General features: G+C 40.8%; 1 protein-coding gene across 1 annotated transcript in view; it reads right to left on the bottom strand.

Moving 5' to 3' along the window:
- TMPRSS15 (transmembrane serine protease 15) overlaps positions 1-20,051 on the bottom strand; it is a 184,103-nt gene that overhangs the window by 89,262 nt on the left and 74,790 nt on the right. Inside the window, exons 13-15 of the mRNA XM_072133217.1 lie at positions 18,130-18,259; positions 10,997-11,086; positions 4,089-4,214 (exon numbers count right to left, since the gene is read on the bottom strand). Coding sequence (XP_071989318.1) covers positions 4,089-4,214; positions 10,997-11,086; positions 18,130-18,259 — 346 coding nt within the window. The remainder of the gene's footprint in view (positions 1-4,088; positions 4,215-10,996; positions 11,087-18,129; positions 18,260-20,051) is intronic.

Consider the following 20,051-nt stretch of genomic DNA (forward strand, 5'->3'; position numbering starts at 1 on the left):
TCCAATTGTGTATTTTTTCATGGGCTTTTATCAACTTGGACATCAACAAATATTCTTTTTCTTTCAAGTTATTCTGCATGAAAAGGACGTATTTTACATCTTTCTTCGGTAATGTTTTATGCAGGAAATAAGTGGCATTATTGATTTGTACAAGTAACACATTTTGAAGTTGAAGTACCTTAATAATGTTGTTGACGTTTTTATACTATTTTGTATGCAATTTGTGTACTGCTTTCCAAAAAAGAAAAAAAAAACATCTAAAGCTGAACATGAGAAGAGGATATAACCATCTGGTCGGTGATGGTCATCACAAATGGTAACAAGAACGGGGCCTGGCCATACTATAGTATGGAGCAGCATGTCCAGAATTCATCCTGCCACTCCGTTTAATACATATGGGAGTGCTGATAGATGTCAAAACCGTCTACACCATTAATACGCTGTGCTGATGAATTTCTAAGGCTCCAGAATGGTTGAACCCCCAACTATTGATTTTTAGCCCTTATCTTCATAGGAAATTACCAAATAAGTAAGCAGCTCCTAGTGCTTGAACAAACGCTGCAATGTTAGAGTGATAGGATTACCGGAAACCTCCAGTAACGCTATCAAACACTGCGGCGGAGTACAATGTAATCATCGTACCACTTGCAAAGCGGTCCAATGTATTCATGAGGGGGCGGTCCAAGGCGCTGCCTCTTCCCCGGACCACCCCGCTCGCTCCATAGGCCGGCTGTGACTGCTGCCCCTAGTCACGCCCCAACCCCGCCCCTTCATGAATACATCGGACAGCTTTGTGAGCTGTCCGACAATTACACTGTAACCCGCCGCAGTGTTTGATAGGTTTCCGGTAACGCTATCACTCTAACACTGCGGCGTTTGTTCAAGCACTAGGAGCTGCTTACTTTTGGGTGACAGGTTCTCTTTAAGTAATTCACCAATATAAATTACAAAAGTATGAAAAAGTTATTTAAAATCTATTAAAACATAAACCTCGATAAATTTATTATCCCCCATAATATCCAACCCAGCGAATACATGAGATGTGTCATTTGGAGAACACAGTGAAAGGGGTAAAAACAAGAAAATGGCGCAAAAGTGTATTTTCTATAAATGAATCCCACTTGGAAGTTTTTCCAGTTTCCTAGTACATGGCATTGAAAAGAAAATATCACTATGAAGTACAAGATCTCCAACAGCTCTGTTCATGGGAAAAATGTAAAAGTTGTTTTTTAAACATGTAGAGTGTAAAACGCAAAAAACAAAAGACATCCACCTTACATAGAGCTGAGTTGATGAGCTTACTTACTAAGAGTCGCACTGCTCACTTTCGTTGGGCTGTGCACTGTTTTTGGGGATTGCACGGCTTGGACTGTCATTTAACAGGTGTCTGCGCTGGAATTGTGTGCATTTGATAGTTTTTTGGCCCAGCTGCGCTGGATTTCATGCTACAGAATTTGGGGAGTGTGCCATTGGACGAGCCGGCTGATTCGGACTGAGAGCGGGATTTAACTTTCAAATTGTGTCACAAGACAATGCACTTACATGCACCAGGAAGAAGAAGGTGAACTCCGGCGGACCTGAGCGGGGAAGCGACACAACAAATTGGACACACGATCTTAGTGTCCAATCCTTGGACAATGCACTTTCGGTGAACTCCAAGGACCGGGTAAGTAAATGTGCCCCTTTGTATCTAATATGCCATTATATTGGCATCCACTTTACATAAGCTGTGCTGCTGTATCTAAGCTGCCTTGAAAGAGAAGATATCTTCTTGATATGCTGTTTCCAATATACACATTGGTGACATTTATCAGTGCGACACTGCAAGAAATTGCAATTATTCTCATGACTATGCCACCTCCACATCATGTAGGCGAGGACGGAGCTTGAAGGGGCCAAGTCGCTGGCAGAGTGGCCTTACGTGTGGCGTTGCTGGCCTGTACCTGCATACTTTCCAAAACCTTACAAACAATCACTGCAGAATGTTCAGAAGGTTTTTACAAAAGAAAGGTTGACGTAGCTTTGCCTTCCAGTACAAGACATCCAGCGTATGGTAAATCTCCCCCATAAATTTTGTGGGTGTGAGGGCCCAACAAAAATCTTTGGGTCTGTGCCACAAATTATTTTCGACAGGGGAATGAACCTGGCAGTTACTCTTGTATCCATGGGTCATATTATCTATTGAAAGCTACAACCAGAAACAAGTTTTTTTATCTTTCTATCTACCTATATATTTATACATTACTATTTGTACAGGTTTATTAATTTTATTCATTAAAGGGAACCAGTCATCAGCAACTGGCCGTATAAACCACTACTAGTCATTTGTCAGGATTCACACTACCGTTGCCCGCCGTACCGTAGCACGGCGGGCACACGGCAGCGCGCGGGGAGAGGAGGAGCACTGCTCACCCCGTCCCTCTCCATAGGGATACATAGGGATACGCACGTGTGCTGCACCGTACCGCTCCCTTAGGGCGCCATGCGCCCATTGCCGTCAATGGGGGACGTATATATCGGCCGTACATACATCCCCCTTGCGGCAGTGTGAATGCAGCCTAAGACCTTGTAGTTTTTGTTTCTTTCATGGTCCAGTGTTGTGGCATCATCCAGAAAATCAACTTTGAAGTCAGATGTAAATTGGTTGTAGAAAGTCAAGGAGGAGTAGAGTTTAACACTGAAGTCAAGATCGGGAGCGCTGAACGCCTCCTGTGATTAACATACTGGGGGGGATGTATCAATGTGTCCCAGGTTCCGTCGGTTTAGTGGAGGAAAACCCTAGTCATTTTCTGCGCCAGATTTATCACTGTGTTAATGAATCTGGTGCAGGATAAGACTGTCGGTTTCCAGTTTAGAACTACTTTAAAGTGGTCTAAACTCTGCGCCACAATTTTTGGTGCGCGGAACATGCAAATCGACCATGCCCCCTTTTGGACCAAATCACACCCCTTTTACGGAGGCCGTGCCCTCTCAGTCGGACAAGTCGGAAAATGGCTAAAACAGGTCTAAAAGCCTTGATAAATGTGGCACAAGGCATTTTAGACTTTGTTTTAGGAGCAAAACCACCAGAATTGTGGCGCAAGTGCGTTAATACATCCCCCCCCAATGCATCAAACTTCAGGAAATCTTTTTAGTGAAGTCTCTGAATGCAGGACCATCAATTACAGTGAAGAAGGGTTTCTGAGGAAGAGTGAGCTTGACTTCAGGGTTAAAATCTCCACCTCCTTGACCAGTTTAAATCTCACTTCAAAGTTGATTTTCTGGATGATGCCACCACACTGGGCCATGAGAGAAACACGATCTGGAAGGTGTTCAGCTGCTTGACAACATAGTGGTTTGTTAGGTCAATTTCTGATGACAGGTTCCCAAGTCTCTTATGCTAAATAAATTTTATACCGCAATTTGCAAAAAAAATGTATAAATGTATAAAGTACACATATGCAAATGGTACAAAAATATATTGACCACGTCCCGCATTATGGTTCATAACACACAAAATATTGAACTGCACTTTACAATGATACATTATGAACAACAACACAAAAGAAACCCTTAGAATATTTGACGTCAAATAGAATTGATGGCTGGAGAAATGCGTCTCAGCTTTATGGTGGACAGAAAACTGTAAAATAAAATAAAATAATAAAAATGGCAAACATTTTTTATTAGTCTCTCTGGCCGAGTCCTTTGAACTCTTTCCCCCCCGAGGGACTCGCTGGGTCACGGAGTCACATAAACATGTACATTCTCCATTTTCTGATGCTATTATTTTGCTGTGTTAACATGCAACACACCACTAGACTTTCAGGTTATCCACGAGTCTCACATCTTCTGAATGATAATTTTCCAACAGGCCTCTTCTAAGAAGTGAGCAAATCAAAGGAGCGCTGAACTTCATGACCTGCTTTTTATGAGTTGAAGTTCAGCCGCAAACTCTGCACTTCAGTGTCTGGTGGTTTGTTTCAGTTCTTCATCAGTGACAGCATGAAATCTAGCAGCTAACTGTTACTTTGCAATAATTCATAGCACTCACAAGAAATCTACCATCTACAACAAAAGCTTCCGAAAAACCGAGAATGGATACTTGCCCAGCAACAAGGAATCTGATCCTCTGCCATCTCTCACTTCAACAACATCATATATATTCTCCAGATCAAATGCTTGAAAGTGAAGTTGGATATTGTGTCCTTCTGCTGCGTTCAGATACCATATACCTAGGGAGGAAAGAAATGTAAAAAATTGGATAAAAGAAAATAGGAAAATTTATATTTATGACGTTATATTAACCTTTTATGGCTGCAGCAAATTTTTGTGTTTGATTTATGTGTTTATTCCCCATATCTTAAAATGTTTCAATTTTTCCATTTTAAAGGGTTGTCTTCCAGGAAACAACATTTACTCCCTAGAGGAACCAAAATTGTAGTTTATGCATTGTACTAGAAAGAGTGAAAAAATCCCAAATGAGGCAAAATTGAGCAAAATTTTGAGAGTTGCTTCATTTTCTTACAGGCTTGACAGCTGTTGCTTTTTATGCTCCATAGTACCAAGATGTGAGCTTTTTAAAGGGATTTTCCCACAAATCAAAGTTGGGCGCTATTCCCTGATGACCAGACGCTGGGTGACAGTCCCTGTTTAACTCAGTGATTACAACAGACAAAAGTACAAGACAAAAAAATAAGAAAAGTCGCCAGGGCTGAGTAAAATCCTACAGGACAGCGAAGTACCAAATTAATAGGCAAAATGGATAACCAGGAAGACAACCAAGGGGTAAAAAGATAACAGATAGAAGCAGACAAATACACATTTGCATGGTCAAGCATGAACTATAATAAGCACTGAGAATAAGTTCCCAGGACCATTTATGTAATATCAGAATCCTGGTTCCAATGCTGATAGGACAATGATTATACCCAACAAGGAGGTTTACTGTTAGTGAGCTAAAAGGAAACTGATAGGTGTAGTGTATAATTAATCAAACATGTCATAAAGAAACAGACCAGTGTTCTAGTAAAGACAGAATACCGTTTATCGGCTCATCCACAGATGACCACACCCTTTTGACCGAAGATGACACTGACACAGATATTACACTCATCGTTTTCATTGATATTGCTAATGGTAATAAGTTACCTTTTCACTAGTTTTTGTTGGATAAAAAGTGGTGTTTTTAGGTCACTGTTGCAGCCAATGATGATCAATGATGTTCTCTACACAACTGAAACGTCACTGATGGGTCAATGTCTAGCTGCACAACCCCTTTATAATATTTATAAAAACTTTTTGTTTGGAGAAATTATATTTTTCAAGCAACCAGACTCACATTTACATTCAATCGGACAAACCTACTGATTTTCAGTGCGACTTATGATTGCATTCAGTTCCTGACTTTTTTACAATGGCAGATATTGAGGAAAATAAAGATTGAGTTGCAGGGTTTGAACAGACCAAATACAGGCGGTCCCCTACTTAAGAACACTCGACTTACATACGACCCCTAGTTACAAACGGACCACTGGATATTGGTAATTTATTGTACTTTATCCCTAGGCTACAATAATCAGCTATAACAGTTATCACAGGTGTCTGTAATGAAGCTGTATTGTTAATCTTGATTCTTATGACAACCCAACATTTTTAAAATCCAATTGTCACAGAGTCCAAAAAAGTTCTGGCTGAGATTACAATGATAAAATATACAGTTCCGACTTACATACAAATTCAACTTAAGAACAAACCTACAGACCCTATCTTGTATGACACCCGGGGACTGCCTGTACTTGTGTTCTTAGAATTATCTGCCTATATTATTAGGTGAACCAATCCAGCATGTGTATGGGGCAATGCTGTAAGTAGAGATTGTTGGCCAAACGAGTGCTCACCATACAGTTATTTGAAGTGTATGGACTGCCAACCTTATATCTATCAATATTAACCCTTGGCAGGTAACTACAGTATATATTTTGCCTCCAAATACATGTTGCAGGTATGTGCTATAGCATTCCTTTCCATTTCAATATACTGTATAGGAATAATAACTATACAAATTGTTTTGGGATTCCAATTGACTTGGTTTGAGATACAATTAAATGGTTTAGAATAGTTTTTAGCACTATATCTAAAACCTGTGAAATAATAGATATGTGTCCAACGATGGCTTGACTGCTGGGACCTTCCAGATAATAAGGGAGATAGATGTGTTTCTAAGTGTTCCATGTGAATTGAACAATAGTATGCAGGGTTGGCCATTGTTCTATGCACTTTTATGGGGTTTCTAGGATGGCTATTTTCAGACACAGTTATTTTCATCACTGTCTACCAGTATCGCATATCCATGAAGCACTGGTAGGTTTAAAAAGGTTTTCCCACCAAACAAGATAGGCCCTATCTACAGAATATGGCATAACTTGCTGATTGGTGAGGGTTTCTGTGATCAGACCTGCACAGATCACAAGAACATAGGGGTTTGATGGGGTACAAGTTGATGGGGTACAAGTTACAAGTTACCTCTGTCTGACCCCACGTTGTTCCCCGAGATGAATGGAGCAGACGGCCGTACATATATGTTCTTCATCTCTATGGAGATGATGGAATACCGAGTGCACCGTCCACTCCATTCATCTCGGGGAGCGACGATGGATCAGATGTATGTTCCTCGGACCCCATCAGACCCCCCATTCTAATGATCAGTGGGGCTTTCATCACTGATCACTTAAATCTTCACTGACCAGCTAGTTAGGCCTTATCGTGTGGATAGGGCCTAACTTGTTTGGTGGGAAAACCCCTTTAAGTCTCTGGTAATTATGGTTATGGTCTCCAATCCCCTACTAAAATTATCATAGTATCAAACATCTACTACCTTGTGCTTAGTGAGTAGTAAACTAATAGACCTTGGACAGGAAGTCTACTTTATTATCCACTAAAAGTCGTGCACATTAACAAGAAAATTGCATTATTTTATACTGTACCTACATATGATATTTTTTTTTTCAAGGACTGTGGGGGACTTCATCACCACATTGTCTGGTTCCATTCCCCCGTGTTGTAATTTGAAGGGTATAAATAATGGGCCAAATCAAACAGGGCCTCTATGCCCAAAATCTGCCATACAAGTCCTGAAATAGGCACAATATGTGAATTGTATTTATTTCCTCCCTTATGCCACCAATCATAGTTGGCATAGAAGGATGGGAAAAACGCAGCTGTGGAGTGGGCCGGCACTGGACATTTCAGCACGGGTGCAGGCTATAGAGCTGTGGCAGGGTAGACCCCCCCACAGCACAGCCACCTGGTAAGGTGGGTTCAGGGAAACATCATATACTCTTAGCTTCAGCATATGATAAATTTGCCCCAATGGGTCTTTAGAGCACCGTGCCACTAACTATTTAGGAAGATGAAAAATCTTGAAACAAAATAGAACCTTTGGGTTCAGTTTTTGTTAAAAGATATTTCAGTCAAGTTACGAACTATGTTCTAGTCTTTTATCCCAAGATAAAATTATTCCAAAATAAAAAAAAAAAAGATATTCCAAAAATGTCAAAAGTTCAAAAGACAAATATTGTGGAGTTCTTAACCGCTCTTATTATAGGCATAAACTGGGTGTTTTATAATAGACTACATAATTTATTGCAGATCAGATATTCTTAGTTCGTATAGATGGAATAGTTAATGGCTTTTCCTAGTCTGAAATATATCGATTTGATGGAATGTGGAAACCACGGATACTACTTAATTATCTCTTCCGAAATATCTCCTCTCATGCTGATCTAGAGAATGTATTATCTGACGACTGTTTTGTAATTAGATCATTCCGCACTCCGCATGGAAAGACACATTTCAATATTTCACTGTTTGAATGTAAAAGGTTCTTTCCTCCCTTGTGCGTCCAAGTTCCTCTCTGGAATGAAGAAGAAAGCGGTCTGCCAACTCCATGGCCCTGGACTCACGTAGCGGCATTGCAGAAGAAAAGTGGATAGTATTTATACATATCCCATCCACGTGCTGCAAACAAATCCAGCAGTGTAAGACAGCAAGTCAGTTGTTGCTGTGGATTCTATTTATGGATTCATCCATAATAAGACAAAGGTTTAACTCCATCGACCACCACAAGAACAATCATAGCTGTTTTTGCTGTGGTCAGAATAGTTGAAGAATGTCCGATGTGGGCATTCCACCCAGATTCTTCAACAAGTCTTCAAGGATAGCGAAAGGGGTATTCCCACAAAGACAAGATTCTTAAATGTACTCAGGATAACAAAATAACACATTCTCTTATTCACTGTTATTAGTAGAAATAAAGCATTTCACAGATATAATTCCAACCTGTCTCTATCAGTTCTGGTGAACGCAATTTTGGTTGCCACGGGATCATATCATAAGTCTAAAACTATGGTTGGGCATGGCAGATTCTTCTCATGAATAGCTTCTCATGACTGCACACTGCATTGCTCTATGCCATTCACCATCACTTGGAGATCTACATTTGAGAACTTTGTTTCTCGCTCACACCCCTTTAAGCATACTACCAGGGGAGAAATATTTAGGAAAGCAAAAAAAGGATCATACTGATGATGAGATCTTTCCCCTACTGACATAAGAATAATTAGGAAAACTGAACCTAATAAACCACAACTAGTATATTGTGTAGCAGCTTAACATATTCCAGATCAGTTTTGTTTTATAGCCCAATGTGGCGGCATGATCCAGAATATCACTTTTGAAGTAATATGTAAATTGGTTGCGTAAAGACATGGAGGTGGAGAGTTTAGCACTGAAGTCCAGCTCTCCTCACCTCAGAACACCTTCTCTGCATGTGCCCGACTCTAGGAGATATGTTTAGTGACATCCCTGGATGCAGAGTCATCAGTAAATAAAACCAGGACACTATCATTAAAGAAAGTATTAAAGGGATTGTGCCACTAATTAGACTATTCCCATATGAATAGTAAAAGGTTCCCGATAACTGAGGATCTAACCTCTGCCTTGTGCCCATTGGGGCACATTTACTTACCCGGTCCAGTCACGATCCAGCAGCAGGTTCTCCGACGCTGATTCGGGTCCGGCCGGGATTCACTAAGGTAGTGTGCCCGATGTCCACCAGGTGTCGCTGCTGCACTGAAGTTCACTATCCTTATTCCTGGTGCAGGTAAGCGACACATTTTTTTAAAAATTCTGCGGTTTTTCCGAATCTATCGGGTTTTTTCGACGGCAAGGCCCCCCAATTTCTGTCGCATGCATGCCGGCACCGATGCGCCACATTCCAATCGTGTGCGCCAAAAACCCTGGGCAATTCGGCACAAAACGGTAATTTTCGGGAAACCCAACGAAAAAGAGTGATTCGGGCCCTTAGTAAATGACCCCCATTGTCTATCGAATGATGCTGTGGATGCTTACGTTGTGCTCCATTTACTTCTATGGAGCTTTTGGCACCTCTATATCTTGCAGTCCTGTAAACGTAAATGGATGTGGCATGTGCTCCACCAACTTTTAGCCTGACACTTATCCCCTAACAAAATTACAGGGGTTCTGCAGGATGATAAATCAATCGCTGTATTCTTCAAAAATAGCATCACATCTGTCTATTTAGGGAGGGATGGAGTTAAGTTTTTCTAGTTTTGGTAACACCCTTAGATTTTTTACTGTTTAAGGAAATCTACCATGGGGAATCTACTTTGAGTGATGTCCCACGGTAGATTCCCTGTCCAGACAGCAGCTGCATAACGTTTCACTAATCCAGGGATGCATCTGCTCCAGAAAAAAAGTTTAATTTGTCAATACCCCAGTAGCCACCACTGACCCTCCTCTACCCACCAGACTTCGGAATCTGACCTGTCTCCGACATTATTTGACCTGTGCGCAAGCGACAGTGAGCTGCTGCGCTTGCGCATAGCTTAAATAATACTGGAGACCGGCCGGATGCCGGACACGAGTGGGTAGGAGCAGGTCATAGTATGTCCATAAAGTTCAACCAAGGAAGAGAAGGAATTGGATGAGGAAGAGATTTATGGAAACAATTCTATATAACATAACCATCAATGTTATTCAGGTGTAAAAAAGGCATCTAGACCCTTCTTGAAGCTCTCTGCTGTCCCTGCTGTGACCAGCGCCTGAGGCTGGCTATTCCACAGTTCTCATATTCATACTCACTCTCAGCAATGGCTACTGGGGTTGTGCAGCAGCATTGCCTCAAATTGAGTCAGGAATAGGACCTTCTCTATAATTTGTGGAGCAGTCTTCTGGCTCGGTCACCAGCTGTAGCACCGTGACCATGCAAAATAAACCTCAATGGGGGCCGCAAGCTAGCTGGTGTTTGTATGGCTAGCTCATGGCCCCCATTTATGATTGTGTGCATGTAGCCTTAGAGTTAATATCTATTTTGTTAGATATGTTAGTTTTATTCATTTTCTTATGAAACTTGATATATTTTGAGATTTTATCATCAAAAATTAAATGTTTTAATAAGCGCCATGACCAGGTCTAACCAGCGCCAAAAACATTACAGATACAAATAGTTATTCACAGTATCTACATTCTGGTCCGTGACAAAGTCCTTTGGCCTTTACTGAAAAGACGTAAGTTCTGTAATGTAACACTACTATTATTTATATTATCTTTTTTACATTGAATTTCATCGCTACAAAGGTCCATACATAAAACTTGCACCTTCTTTTTGGCACATCTTATTAGCAATTCAATGCAGCCGCATCTTATCTTGAAGTATTTATGAGACTCTGGTGAGAGCTTCTAAAATGGAAGTATAAAGTGTATTCTATTAATACTGAACATTTTAAAAAGTTAATTAAAATTTATTTTTCTTCTTAAGGTCCGCGGAGAGTCGTATCAAGTTATGGTTAACATAATCACTTTATTTTACAATTTTGTCTGAAAACTCAGTCACCTGAAAAATGACAAATGCTGATTCCATTTTAAGGTTAATTAAATATTTGATATTTAAAAGTTAATTAGAAAGATGGAAAATGGTGGAATGGTCATAACTTACATGAAGCCAGGCTGGGATAGTTCAATGGGTAGTTTGGGGAGGAAAATGCACTGTTTGGTTCCCACAATTCTATAGGTTCTTCACAGATTGCTGCCAAAAAAAGGAATATTGGTCATAATGAATTAAGTTTATAGTAGAGTAACATTGTAACAAGTTAATTTATTTTGGTAAAGAAAAAGAAAAAAATGTCCACTTTCTTCCAAAGACATTGCTTTATCTGGCCATGGGTTATATCCAAAATTGCTTAGTTCTATAGAAGGTAAAGTAAATTGGGCAAAATGTGGAAAGATATTGCACTATTTTCAGAAATAGACCAACTGGACCCCCTACATAGTTTAGTATTAAATTAATCCAGAGGGCATTTTCCAGATATTCACATTGGGGCAGACTTACTTACCCGGTCCTGTCGCGATCCAGTGGTGCGTTGTCTGACGAGGATTCAGGTCTTCTGGTGATTCACTAAGGTTGTGCACCCGATGTCCACCAGGTGTCTCTGCTGCGCCTAGGTTCGCCGAGGTCCGCCAGAGTTCACCTGGTTCTTCTCGGTGCATGTGAGAGCTTGATTTTACCACACACTTCGTTTTTTTAAATTCCGCGTTTTTTCAAAATACGGCGGGTTTTCAGTTAGCCACGCCCCCAATTTCTGTCGCCTGAAAGCCGGCGTGATTGCGCCGAAATCCAATTGCGTGCGCCAAAATCCCGGCCGAATTCGCCACAAAACGGAAAAAGCCGGGAAACTCGACGAAAGTGCGGATGCAGAGCCCTTAGTAAATGAGCCCCATTGAGTTTTATCTTTTTATTCCTAAACAGGAATCAGGATTACGCTGCTATGAAATCATAAGCTACATCTCCTTGGAGATGTCCTGGAGTAACTAACAGCTTGTGCAGGTGTGTCTTAGTAAGCAGGTGTGAAGCATCAGGAGTTAGGCCTTCAATGATCTGAGACAATCCTAGTTCAGGGCAAGTAGCAGGCAAGCAAAATGTAGAAATCAAGTCAGAGGTCAGGGCTGATAGCAAGCAGACAGAATCCAAGGTACAAGCCAGAGGTCAGGGAGGGAGATATTGACAAAGTCAGCCTATACTAAAATCATCAACAGAACAAAGTCCAACTGCGAGACAACTTAATGCTACCTTTTCTCTTCCTACACCTGGTGTCCACTTCAGTCCTATAATAAGGCCAATTTTTGACATTTTAGGTATATGTTCCTGGATGTAAATCCTGTAATATAATCTTTCCGGTTTTGTTTTTGGTAACCTACCATGTAATTCCAACCAGTTTTGTAATTCCATGCCTGGTGTTCAAGGTTTTTGACCCTCCAGATTACTTTCCTACTTCAACCCTTAGATACTGCATCCGATTATTGTATTGGTCCGATTATGGTATTAGTCTTCTGGCAAGGACTCTTGGCCTTATTTATGACTATGACAACATTTTCAGGCTAGCTAATGGCCCCCATTTATGGTTGTATGCATGTAGCCTAAGACTTAATATCTACTTTGCTAGTCGAACTGTTAAGACCAGTTGTATTCATTTTCTTATGCAACTTGATAAATTTTGAGACTATCATCAAAAATTAGATGTTTTAATAAGCACCATGTCCAGGTCTAACCAGTGCATAAAACATTACAGATATAAATAGGTATTCAGAGAATCTACATTCTGGTCCGTGACAAAGTATTTTGACCTTTATTGAAAAGATGTAAGTTCTGTAATTTAACACTACTATTGGTTTCTATAATATTTTTACATTTACCTATACCACTAACCTATGGCTATTCTGAGAATCAATGACCTGGAAATGACCTAACAGGAAGTTAAACACTCAGGGGCAGATTTACTTACCCGGTCCATTTGCGATCCAGCGGCGCGTTGTTTGCAGTGGATTCGGCTCTTCCAGCGATTCACTAAGGCAGTTCCTCCGACATCCACCAGGTGTCGCTGCTGCGCTGAAGTCCGCCGAGGTCCGCCGGAGTCCACGATCCATTGCTGGGTGAAGGTAAGCGCGTGTCCAGCAACACTTTTTTTTTTTAAATGCAACATTTTTTCCGAATCTGTCGGGTTTTTGTTCGGCCACGTCCCCCGATTTGCCGGGGGCCAATGTGCCACAATCCGATCGCGTGCACCAAAATCGAGGGGCAGTTCATGAAAAATCGGCGCAAATCGGAAATATTCGGGTAACACGTCGGGAAAACGGGAATCGGGCCCTTAGTAAATGACCCCCTTAGTGTTTGCAGGTCAGTGGTGCCTACCACTTAGCCTTCACAATACCATCTGTTACCCATTTATTTATTTTCCTATTTGGGGGTACAGGGTCAATACTAAAGCTATTTTCACTAGATTGTGTTTCACGCCTCAAAAATAACCTTCACTGACCTGTACTGACCTGTACTCAAGAGCTTACAGTCTAACTTTGAAAATTCTATTCGTCAATTTCCATTTCATGATCACTTAAGAAACTTAACAGCTGGCGATGGCAGCTGGAAGGAAAGGAAGCTTTGTTGTATTGGGAGCATAAAGCCTATTAAAGCAAATGTTTCATTTTATTAACCCAAATTATCTAGACAATATATAATACATTATACCAGGCGCTATCTTACATAGGCGGTTCTCTTGATTGTGCCGTGACCTCAGTATATTGTCAGCTAATTTGCCTCTTACAGACAAATATCCGGCTCGCACGACTACAATATATTACGGCTAATATTACTTATTAGTTCTTTAACTGCTTTCTTTTATCTTTCTTCTAGAACAATCTCCACGGATAATATCCCTCACTATAATTAAGCTGCCCATTGTAGATGTTTAAGCTTTCTTCTTACACTTCTTCTCTTAGTGATTCCACTAATTTGATTCTCTTTTAAGTGATTTCCAATTCTCCTCTATAATTGGATTTGTGTGAAAAATAATGAAAATATATTTGTTTGTTTGTTGTACAACTTAATACTTTTACAATGAGGATCGGTTATTTCAGCTTTTACGCAGAGTGCTATTATTTACTGATGGTTTTTTTCTAAAGTGCGAAAGAATGTAAACTCTTTGCTTTCAGACGCAATGAAAGAGACATCAACCTCCCAGAAGGAAATGTAGGGTCATCAATAAGAAAGTTACATGATCAACTATAACATCTTTGCCAACTCATCACCACCATCCTGGCCGGTTCTCCACATTCAGTTTTGGTGACCGATATTAATGGACCTTCTGACCCTTTCCTGAATACTAATTTCTGTTTTGGACTCAGTAAAATCTATATTATCCATAGTAAGGCCCATTGCCCATGAGCAAGTTTGCTTTCATAAACCCCCACTAGGTTCATGACTTAACTGACTTGACCTAGAATTGTTAAACTGACATGCTGTTCCATTCAGCAGTTATTGGTTCAGTCTCGTAAATCCAGTGCAGACATGGAGTGAATTTATTAGAACAAACTCCCTCAAGGGCAATGGGGAAAAATCCCATGTAATGATTCTGCTCTAATCTTTGACTGTGTTCTTGCCTTGCCCTTTGACTATTCTTCCACTGGCTTGCTCATCTAGTTTGAGTTCTGATTTGATTCCATTGAAATGAATAGCGTTGAGCTACAATACCACCTGCAACCTGTAGGTGTGAATCTTGCAAGTGCCTCTGGTAAGGAAAAGTAGGTTCGAGTTAATTCTACTCAAGGTGCAGATGTCTTTTTCTCTTGGCTGTACACAGTAAGACATGAATCTTAAAAGGGGTTGTCCAGTGGCAACAAGTTAGCCGCTATCCACATGGTATAGGCTAACTTACTGATCACTGTGGGTCTCATAAATAGAACCCCCATGGATCATTAAATAGGGGGGTTCATTATAACCCTAATACAATGGAGTTGCCACTCTACCGCTCTACCGCAATACAATGGAGCCGCCGCTACCGCTCTACCGCAATACAATGGAGTTGCCGCTCCCACTCTATTCATTGTTTATGAGTTGAGTACTGTACCAGCACCATGGAGATGAATAGAGCAGCAGGGTGCATGCGAGATTGTCTGGGGTTAGCAGTGGGTGCAATGGACACCCGTTCTCGTGATCTGTGGCGGTCCCATCACTGAGACCCCCGTATCAGCAAGTTATCTCCTATGCTTATTAGCATAATTTTAAAAGTTGATTTTAGAAGGAAGAATGGCATGGATAACAAATATAAGCAGATTTGCCTTGATCTATGAGTGTCCCTGGTTTATCATGATGGATTTTGATGGTAGATTTTCCTTAATAGGTGCTGATCGTATTTTGGTAACATATGAATTCCCGAATAAATTTAAATAAATGGACCATTTTTATGGAACAGCCAAAAATTGACTATCAAAGCGTTCTTTATTTTGAATACAAGGAGTTTGGATGTGGAAATAAAGTCCATTGGTGAACTGGTGATTGAGTTATATGTTGAGCCTAGAGGGAAGGTAGATAAGGACACAGCTGTACAGGCGGTCCCCTACTTAAGAATACCCGAATTACAGACGACCCCCAGTTACAAACAGACCTCTGGCTATTGTTAATTGACTGTACTTTAGCCTTAGGCTACAATGATCAGCTGTAACAGTTATCACAGGTGTCTGTAATGAAGCTTTATTGTTAATCCTGGTTCTTATGACAACCCAACATTTTTAAATTCCAATCGACACAAAGACTAAAAAAATTCTGGCTGGGGTCACAATTATAAAATATACAGTTCCGACTTACATACAAATTCAACTTAAGAACAAACCTACAGAACCTATCTTGTACATAATCTGAGGACTACCTGTATAAAATCTTTTCTTTCGCTACCGCGTTTCATTGTTACACAAGTTTCCCTGCCGATACGACTTTATATCACTCGCTGCTACCTGCATCTTCCATCCTAGATCATCTATTTTCCTACTTTACCAATTAAAAATAGTCTCCCGTGAGGTTTCCGAGACCTTTTTCCATCAGGCAAACATTTATAATTCTCAATCTCTAAACACAAAAAGATAGCACATAGAGAAGATTAGGCGAGAAGAGACAGATATCATTCTCCAGCGTGAGTGACACGTAATAACTAGTGATTACATACAGCGCACGAGTAGGTGTTAGGACGGGAGAAAAAAAAATGACAAGAAAAAAATGAAACAAAAGCTAATCTCATAAAAATGACAGATGTGACGATTGCGATGTTCAGGGAAATACACAGGATTTAATCAGGATCATGTTTAGTGCTGTTCTGTCAAACCCGCTGGCAGCGCTATATAGAGACGCCATTGTTACCACACATGTTCCTGCTGTATTATGGCAGATATAGAAATCTATCCATCAGCCCCCTCTATAATTAGGGAGCGTAATAGAAATATAACATGAGGTGCCAAACATCTTTACATGTCACTGGATCCAAGACTTCAATCAATCAGAGTCATTTATCTGCTGCCATTAACCATTTATTACCTACAAATAACAAAAAACCACAAAAAAAGCGAGAAGCGTTGACCCACTAAAATGAAGAATAAATTGACTTTTTAATAAATTATCCACAAATAAAAGGGATTACAAATACAAATCAGGGGTGGATTAACCCTGCCATGGGCTCTGGGCTGTATGAATATTATAGCCCCTACAAGGCTGGAAATCACTTCCTACATCTGGTACCTGCCATATGGATAAATTTATTCAATTGGATGTTCTTAAAAAAATGTACCTCTATTAAGATAGTTTCATAAAAATTTTGCCATATGGTCTGCTAGAAACGAGATTGTTGTCCTTGGATATGACCACCGCTGCTGGAGCGATTGCACAAAGAAACAAATTGTTTTTGCATATAAAACGACCTGGATGTCCAACTGCTGTCTTGTGGTGATGAACACTGAATCCAGGCGGGCATCAATTGTGCATGTGTAGTCACCGCTGCCAGAGTGCAGTGGTGGTCGTATCCAGCTGTTTTGTTTCCAAGGGACAACATGGCTGCATTTATGGGAAATTATCTTCACACAGGAATATTCTTTTAAAGAACATGCAACTGAAGAAATGTATATATATGGCAGATGAATTAAATTAAATGTAAATGCTGAGATGGGAATACCCCTTTAAGGAAGTTTGAATTTGTATTGGAATTGGTATATGTAATAATTGCATAAAAAACTGCAGACAATTTTTTTTTGTCTCTGTGACAATTGGATTTTTTAAATGTTGTGCTGTTACTTCATTGCAGACACCTTACAGCTGATCATTTCAGCCTGGGACTAAAGCAAAGCATCCAGAGATCTTCACCAGAGGTCACAGAGGGCAGAGGGGTCCGTCTGTAACTAGGGGTCATCTGTAAGTCATGTGTCCTTAAGTCGGTATCCACACTATTTACATATTCTCCCTCTTAATAGTCGGGAATAACTGTTATTATATTTTGATAGATCAGACATTTTGGGATGCGGCGATAATATAAATTATATTTGTTATCCATGCCCTCCTTCTTTCTAAAATCAACTTTTAAAATCATGCAAATGAGCCAGGAGCGCTATGGCGAGTGTTACCTGAGTCCCTCTATGCTGTAGCTTCACAAGCTGTTACACTGCCAACATGGAGGCGCCCACGTGCTGGCGGCGATTGAATGGCAGCACTGATCGCAGGTGTTACTGGTGGGTGTTTGTTGCATTATGCAGCAAACACTCACTGGCTATGGAGAGGGCTCAGGCTGTGAGACAAAGTGTGACATAGTAATACGTTATGCGTCCTTAAGGGGTTAATAAAAATAAATGAAATAATAAGGAATAGTATTACTTAAACAATAATGAGAATAACTCAAAAATGAGAAAACTCATAATGAGCTAATAAGGTAATTTTTTTGAAACAAGCCAAACTTTCGACAAGTCCCATGAGGCATTGGTATCCGTTGCTCAAATAACAGCAAAGTGCACAGCTCCAGATATTATCAGTCATACATGATAACAGATTTGTTTAGTGAATTGACTCGACAGCACAGCCAATTATCCTCCCTGCCTTCTCATACCAATCACTACTTCCATCTGTCAAAATCACTGGTATTAAAACACCATTCAAATGCACGGCGGTGCCCGAGAATTGTCACAAGACATCATAATCACACCAAGTAGACACTCAGCGCCTTGCATGTAATTAAAAATCCTCTAAAATCCAGACTACATAGCACTTACCTGGCTGAACGGTGGTGGTGGGAGGAGTTGGTTCAATGTAACCGCTATCATTGCACTTCCCAGCAGATAACTTGATGTCGTCTAATGCGATGTCGCTGAAACCTGGGTTTTTTATGGCCTCAAATGCCACCTGGTGATTAAGAAGGAGATAATTTATGTTGAGAATATCTATGTCTGTAATGAGCAACACAATGCAAGTACAGATGGCAGGAGCGCGGTGTCAGCTGTGCCTCACCCGTATAACACCATCTACAGTATAATGGAGCTGGATCCTCCAAGCCCTAAAGTGAAGAATTACGGCACTAATGAGGCTTTACCCATGTGCAAGGAGATGGTCACCGTCCACCCAAACCATATTAATACATATCCTCTACTGGGAACCTGCCATGGAACTTGCCATGTACAAAATGAAGTCACAGCGTGCCACCGAATACTGGCACAGACCGCTCAGTAAATGTGGGCCTTTATCGAGAACAATTTTATGGTCGGCCGGCTGTGATTGACAATTTTTGTTATTATTATTATTTATTTATAGAGAACCATTTATTCCAAGGGATTCACATTCATTACATAAAGACAAAAACCAATGCAAGTACAAAATACAAGACTACAGAGATCAGCAGATGAGCAGAAAGAGGACCTTGGCCATGAGAGCTCACAATCGATGTGGCAGACAAAATGGAGACATGAGGTAAGGGAGCAGGGCAGTTATTGTGTGTTGTAGACAATCCTGACCACGTGGGTTTTCAGGTTATGTTTGAAGGTTGGGAAGTTGGGGGAGAGTCTGACACATTTTGGTAGAGAGTTCCAGAGTTCAAGGAATGTAGAAGTCCTGGATGCCGGTTGTGAGATCAGATGGTAGTAGAGTGAAGCTGAAGGTATATGGAGGGGACAGGTTGTGGACAGCTTTGTAAGTTATGGTTAGTATTTTAAACTGAATTTACTGTGCAATGGGAAAGCAGTGGAGAGACCGGCAGAGAGGAGAAGTGAGGAGACAGATGGATTAGCCGGGCAGCATGGTTTAGGGTGAATTGGAAAGGGGTAAGGGAGTTAGATGGGAGACCACAGAGAAGAGGGTTGCAATAGTCCAAGCAGGAGATGATGAGGGAAGGGACTAGTAATTTGGTCGGAGGGATGTGTTAGGTGGAGGAAAGATTATGATTTCCATTTTGTCCATATTAAGTTTTAGAAAAAGAGAATAGGAGAAGGAGGATAAGGTTTATAGACACTCTGGGATTCTGGCTGGAAGAGAGGAGATGTCTGGTCCAAAGATGCAATGTGACTGTCATAGGCCAAAGGTGTAGATAGAGAACAGTAGGGTTCCCAGGACAGAAACTTGTAGGATGCCAACAGAGAGGAGACAGGTGAGAGTAATAAACACTGAGATTTAAGAACGATTCTATGCCAGTTTTTGGAGTAGAAGTGTTGGTAAGTGTTTTTATAACAGCCACTACAGTACCTCCACGTCATGTGGGCATGGAGGAGGCGTAGAGGGGCATGGCGGTCTGTGGAGTGGGCGGGCACGGAACCTGCTTTTTAAAAACTTGCAAACATTTGTTCAGACCTGGCGTAGTTTCACCAGGCTGCCACGGCCCCCTTCTGATACGAGAGGTTTACACCTTTTGATGTATCCGGTGGGGCATGGGGAGTGGGGCGGAGATGATAAATTGCTCCATAGCAAGGAGAAAATGGTCAACAGTGTCAACGGCAGAGGACAGATCAAGAAGTAGGAGACCGCGTGTGTTGCTCTGTAGTACCAGTTGTCTTCATCCTTCCTTTAGTTTACAGATGCAGAACTTAAAACATTACAAACAACACCCCACATTTATCAAAACCAGTGAAAACTGCACTACACTATGGGGTCATTTATCATTAGACCAACTCCTTGTGTCAGTTCTATGGGCCAGATGGTATCACTCTTT

The sequence above is a fragment of the Engystomops pustulosus genome, chromosome 2, assembly GCF_040894005.1.
Source record: "Engystomops pustulosus chromosome 2, aEngPut4.maternal, whole genome shotgun sequence".
In the NCBI taxonomy this organism is placed as follows: Eukaryota; Metazoa; Chordata; class Amphibia; order Anura; family Leptodactylidae; genus Engystomops; species Engystomops pustulosus.